Below are 6,131 nucleotides of genomic sequence, written 5' to 3'. Positions count from 1 at the left end.
CTGTGGCGCCAGGGGCGGGGGCCTGGGCGCTGTGGGCGGGGCCTGGGCGCTGTGGGCGGGGCCTGAAGGAGGCGGGAAGGGAGGCTAGGGGGCGGCGCCGCCATTTTGTGAGGCGCTCGGGGCCTCCTGCTTGAGGCGCTTTGGACTTTTTATTTTCTCTTTTCTCTTTTCCTTTCCTTTCCTTTTCCTTTTCCTTTACCTGTTTTCTTTTCTTTTCTTTTCTTTTCTTTTCTTTTCTTTTCTTTTCTTTTCTTTTCTTTTCTTTTCTTTTCTTTTCTTTTCTTTTCTTTTCTTTTCTTTTCTTTTCTCTTTTCTTTTCTTTTCTCTTTTCTTTTCTTTTCTTTTCTTTTTTCTTTTTTCTTTTCTTTTCTTTTCTCTCCCTCTCCCTTTTCTTCCTTTCCCTTCTCTCTTCCCTTCCTCACTCCCCCCCACCCCATTTCCCTACCCTTTTGTGCGCTGCCTCCCTCAGGAAACTCCCTCCACCGCCAGAACTTGGGTTTATTCCCCCACGCCACCGTGGTGAGGGGGCTCACGGGGCACCATTGGCTGCCCAGCGCGAGACGCAGCCGTGCCTGAAGCCATCATCGCCGGGCACAGCCACCACACGGTGGATCTGGAAGAGCGAGGACAGGCGCAGGGGCTGCCGCTGGGAGGCTGCCGCATCCTGTGGGTGGCCTCTCTGCTCCGCTGGGGCTGGACCTGGGACAAGGCACAGAGAAGGGGGGGAGCTGTGAGGGGCATCGTGACAGGGTCTGTGTACCCTGGGTGAAAGGTTATTTACGCTAATCCTCTTTTCCCTTCTTGTTCCAGCCCCAATAAATGGCACTTTGTGGTGCCTGGATGCCTTTTTTGCTGGGATCCCAGTGAGCCAGCACCTCCTGCTGTAAAGAGCTATTCTGAGCAGAAATTAGGTGAAAATGGAGATCTTCATTTACAAAATTAATTAAAGGGAGCCCGCTCTGCTCTCAGTGTGGGGATCACTCCGTGTTCGTTTCGGAGTGATGTCAGGCGGGTGTTTGGACACATACCCAGGCGGGCTGTGAAAAACCTTGTTCACCTCTAAGTATTTTCCACCCAAAGGCACCGACTGCTCCTCCGGCTACCACTTCCCGCACCACCTTCTGCTTCACAGTTGGGAGATTCACGCCATGAGAGATGGAGATAAAGAGTATCCAGTTGGTATTATGTGTGGCTGCTGTGGACAGCTGCTTTCCACAGTATTCCCTGAAGGACTGGATGTTTTGGAGGTTCTGCCAGGGTGAAAAGGTGATCCCTAACGCCTGCTCCCTCCATCAGAGCAGGAGGCCAGGAAGTGCCTCCCTTCAGGAGGAGGAGAAGACAACCCTGATCACTTGCTACACACAGTCAGATCTGTTCACTCAGTGCTCCTACAGATGCCCATTTTTACCAGAAGATTCCTTGCTCTTGGTTTTGTTCAAAGACCTAATCAGCAGTCCAGTTCTTAGTACATAAGTAAGAGAAAAAGCCCAGCTCTTCTCAGAAGTCCTGATCTTGGCATTGCACATCCTGCAGTACTGAGCACGGAGGGGAGGAATGGGCAGGGAAGGGCTGTACTGAGAATTATGGAGGACAGAGGGCCTCTGAAGCTAGAGGAAGGTCTGGATGCTAAATTAATTTGATATAAATTAGAGGAACAGGCTGAGAGGAGGCAGCAGCCTTAAGAGAGGGTGGGAGAAGAGGAGGGCGAAAGGGCAGTTGGCAGAGCCTGGTAAGAGCACTTGAGGCACGCCATGGCTTATCTGCTCTGTGATAAGCCCCTGCTTTGTCCTTTAGGAATCCAGGCATCCATAAAAGTTTAACTTAATTGACTTTAGAGATGTGGGCAGCTGAGTGAGCTTTCACGTGCACGGAGCTTTTGCCATTACACAGGGGTCTTAAACGGTGACAAAAGGGACAACCCAGAGGTTTCCTTGCGCTGGCTGTGCTCAGGGTGGCTTGCTGTGTTGGTCTAGGATGAGCACAAGGTGCATTTGGGTGCCTGAGAAGGGTCTTCACCCACTGCCTTTCCCAACGTCACCAATCCCAGCTTTGCAGGAGGTGCTGGATGTGCTCAGCCCACCCATTCCTCCCTCCCCTTTTCCCGGAATACCCAATTCCCACCTGGCTTAGGGGGGATTTGATAGCGGAGCTGCGGATATTGCCTTTTCATTTCCTTCTCAGCGTAGCTTTTGGAGAACCGTCCTTCTACCTCGAAGTCACTGTCCGTGGAGAACCTAAGGGTGGAAATGAAAACCAGGCTCATCAGTAAAGCAGCCCCAGAAGAAGGCAAGTGGAAGTTGTTGGGAAGTGGAAGGTAAGAGAAGGCAAGTGGAAGTTGTTGGCTAAGTGCAAGGTAAGAAGAAGGCAAGTGGAAGCTGTTGGCTAAGTGCAAGGTAAGAAGAAGGCAAGTGGAAGCTGTTGGCTAAGTGGAAGGTAAGAAGAAGGCAAGTGGAAGCTGTTGGCTAAGGGGAAGGTAAGAAGAAGGCAAGTGGAAGTTGTCAGGCCTTGCAAGCACAGCAGGTTGCATCTACAGCAGACCCTGAGACACCCCTGGCAATCCCGAGTGCCAAAACCACTCCATAACTTTGCTTTAGGAGCTGGGGAAGATGTTTGGCACAGCCCAGCTGGACATTGTTATAAAATAGACCCAGGGCAGCACAGAGGGAATGAGGATCTGCAGAAATACTTGGGCTAAAACATAACCCACAGGATTGGGCTTTCTTGCCGTTGGAAACCACACAAGGATCTTAATCACCACTTAAAAATATGTAAGTATCTTATAAATACTCAAATACTTAAAAATACTCAAATATCTGCCTGTGCTGGGTCCCCTTCTTAGCGTCACATTGAAGTTAGAGTTCCAGGTTTGTGCCTTTGCTCTAGCAGAGATTATGCAGGAAAGTGATTCAGATACCTGAACTGAAGGCGCTTCCCAGCTATTTCCACTGGAAAAGTTGTCTTTGGTTCTGTTGGCTCCTTCTGATGTGTCTTCTGCAAAGGAACCAGGCTCCTGGGAGCCATCCCCTGTAAGGGAGTGGAAAATTAAATCAAGGGAGACTGGAGTTATTACTGTGATGGGATTAAAACATCCACCTTAACACAAGGGAGAAGTTCCTGGCGCTCATTCAAGGTAACATAAAGAGATCTTGTAGCAGGAATGAGGATGTTTGGGTGAGCGGGGTGTTTTTTGTGAAAAATAAAAGCAAATTCAGTAACTGATAAGGGTGGGGAGCTGTGGAGACTAAACACACAAAGCCATGTGGCAGTCACAGATACGACCCTAATGCAAACTAGTGTGTTCTCCAAAACCACCCTAAGAAGCCAGCTGAGACATTTAAGAAAATAATACATTTTGAAAGAAAATAATACATTTTGAGCCGTTCTTGGTGGTGGTCTGGCTTGCTTTGTGAATATTGTAACTTCACTGACACAGAGACAGGAAAACAAGAAAACTAAAGTTAGTATAATTGCACAGCACTGATGGTGGGCCTCATCTCACCTAAATTCAACTGGCTAAAAATGAGGCATCCAACTCCTGCGGGAGATGGTGGCAATAGGCTCCGTTTTGACCATAAGCCCTTAAGCAACAAGAGCAGCTCTGTTATTTTTTAACCTGGATGAGATTTTTATCTGCACATGGCCAGGAACACGCAGCTGAGGTGCCCAGCAAAGGAGAAGACAAAGAGCAAAGACGAGGCAGCGTCGCTGAGGTCTGTCACGCTTCAACCTTGCAGCTAGCCAGCACTGACCCTCAGTCCCTGCATGTGTTTTGGGGTTGTTTTTGTTATGTTTTATGTTATGACGTGTGTTTTACCGTTCCAAATTCCTCTCTGGTGAAAAACGCCCTGGGCTTAGCCTTCAAGTCGGGAAGGGAATTGTTCGTTACGATCAACGTGGTCATGTCCTCGTTGAACGCCGAGGATCGGACCGTGAGCGCCATGCACCGCCTGCAGTTATTGAGGTGGGTCTGAAACTTATTGTCGGTGAACGGCAGAAAGTCCCTCAGCTGTGGGGGACACAAGGGACAGCTGAATTAGAAGAGCCACCTCCATATATCCATCCTACAGCTGCAGAAGTAGGAGAAGCACCATCCTCTGCTGACCCTGGTTGCCTGGACCTGGTCCTTGCTGAGAGGACTGCCTGGAGAGACCCCAGTTGCTAAAAAACGTGGAGAATATGAGAAAAAGGAGGTGAATATCTAAAAGTTTCCTCACGCCATTGGTTTCCATCTGGCAGCTGGAGCTGGGCTGTTGAATCCAGCACCAAGGTCTCTTGCATTTGTGTAGCTCGTGTTTGGATCTGCCTATGACTAGCAGGACAGCTGCTCTTCGCTGTGTTAGGGCTTAGCCCACGTGGGTTTATGTTGGAAAACGTCCCCTCACCCTCCGTTAAGGATGACCTCCCCGGAGACACGGAGCAGCCAGGTCGATCCCAGGACCCGGGATCTTGGGTTTGCCACCAAAGGAAAGGATGATCCCTTCACTTACCAAGCCAGGAGCATTGGGAAACTCTTCCTGCTGCTGGGAGCAACATCCTTCCGTATCTGCTGCCTCCAGCTACGGAAAGAGAGCAGGGCGGCCCGTTAGGAAGCACCAAAGCTGCTCCAGGCTGCAGATTCCTGCTCATTGCAGCCACTTTGGCTTTAGCCGGAGCTGATTAAAACCCTCAAGCATGATTCTATTTATAAGTAGCTTATAAGCAGCTAAATTACAAACAATTATTTCAATAAAAGAAATGACAGGCCAGCAGGTTGCTTATGAGTCATACTTGCCTTTGGCTACCAGGCTTAACCTACTTGTTTTTAGGGGGAATTATTAGAGTTGTTATTAAAGCCTCCAAAGTGGCTGCTAAGTATTATTTAGCCATTAATAAACTACTCAAAAAACTTCCAAAGTGTCCCAACTTTCTCTTCAAAGTTGAACTTTTCCATAACTTTTTAGTGACCCTGTTCACAGAGATTTTTATTTTGTTACAATTTACCAACTTCTGCTTGTAATATCGTCTCCTTATTTACAAAGTTCTTTTTTTCCACAATCAGGGGCATTATTAAAACTTGTGTTTTTCTGGTGTACATATACTGAACCACAGTCCTTTCATGGACCAATTCTGAGTCAGACACTCAACAGAAATTTTGGGTAAGACCCAAAGAACGGAGCGGCCACTTCCGAAATGTCCTACGCAACTATTCAGATTGGAATAGAGATGACGACGGAAACGATTATTTCTTCCTGAAAAGGACTGCCAAAGGTTCAGTTAAAGATAGCTCTTTACCAATAAAAATGAGAAAAAGATGAATAAATTAAATCTTTTTGCAGTACGTATCGGAAGAAAGTAAGCTAAAGATGAAAGCGACCGAGTTACTTCATGTATCTGCCAGTCACTTGCTTTCCCGTTTTTGCTTTTTCTTGGCTGACCTACACATCTCTGACCCAGGGAACTGACTGTACATTCGTAAAGCATGAAGAATGATTTGTTGCGCTGTAAAATAAACAGAATGACTAAAATGCTCAAACCCCATCTCGCAAAACTCGTGACTCAGAACCTCCTTGGCCACCCGAAGCTGCAGGACGGGCTGCACTCGCCCTGCCAAGTGGAAGAAGACGTTGATTGTGCGCGAGGAGCTGGTTCCAATTAAGAACTTAAATAATTGGGGGGTTTTAGGGGCTGGAAGGTCTTGCTAAGCAGCGCACCCCTTCACGCGAGGGCGGCGGGGTCAGCATTGCGGTCAGCTCTCCTTCCCCGGCGCGGCCTCCTCGGAAGCTGGGAGCGGGACGCGGCGCTCCATGGGAAGCTCCGAGCAGGACGGCACGGAGAGCCGGTGCTTCGCTCCCGGCGTGCTGGAAGCTGGAGCTGGAACCACGGGGCCCGCGGTGTTCCCACCTCTGTGACACCACCGGGGCTCCGCCGGGACAAGCATGAGCATGGACACGGGGCAAAGGACGTGGAGGGCTCTGCTTATCTGCTGGAGATAACAGAATGGAATATCGACTGGGAATACCCCTCTGGACACAGCCTAGGTGTGAGGGTTTGCTGCATCTCATCACACTGCGTTTGTACCTGTGGGTACAAACTCATGGGTGCAAGTTGAAGCCCAGGCAGCTCCGTGTCCATGTGAGGAAGAACTTCCTTGG

General features: G+C 49.1%; 1 protein-coding gene across 1 annotated transcript; it reads right to left on the bottom strand.

The window, feature by feature from the left end:
- Positions 1 to 1,969: 1,969 nt before the first annotated feature.
- TSGA13 (testis specific 13) lies at positions 1,970 to 5,720 on the bottom strand. The gene is made up of 6 exons (XM_088531831.1): positions 5,699 to 5,720; positions 5,514 to 5,583; positions 4,488 to 4,556; positions 3,815 to 4,028; positions 2,915 to 3,024; positions 1,970 to 2,234 (listed from the first exon to the last, which is right to left on the bottom strand). Exons 1-6 carry the CDS (start codon positions 5,718 to 5,720, stop codon positions 2,072 to 2,074), a joined length of 648 nt encoding a protein of 215 aa, XP_088387957.1. The 3' UTR covers positions 1,970 to 2,071.
- Between the last annotated feature and the right edge of the window lie 411 nt (positions 5,721 to 6,131).

This window comes from Tinamus guttatus, unplaced genomic scaffold, assembly GCF_059628265.1.
Source record: "Tinamus guttatus ecotype Peru unplaced genomic scaffold, ASM5962826v1 Tinamus_guttatus_pri_ptg000434l, whole genome shotgun sequence".
Taxonomy (NCBI): Eukaryota; Metazoa; Chordata; class Aves; order Tinamiformes; family Tinamidae; genus Tinamus; species Tinamus guttatus.
This window is presented reverse-complemented; position numbering and strand designations above follow the sequence as displayed.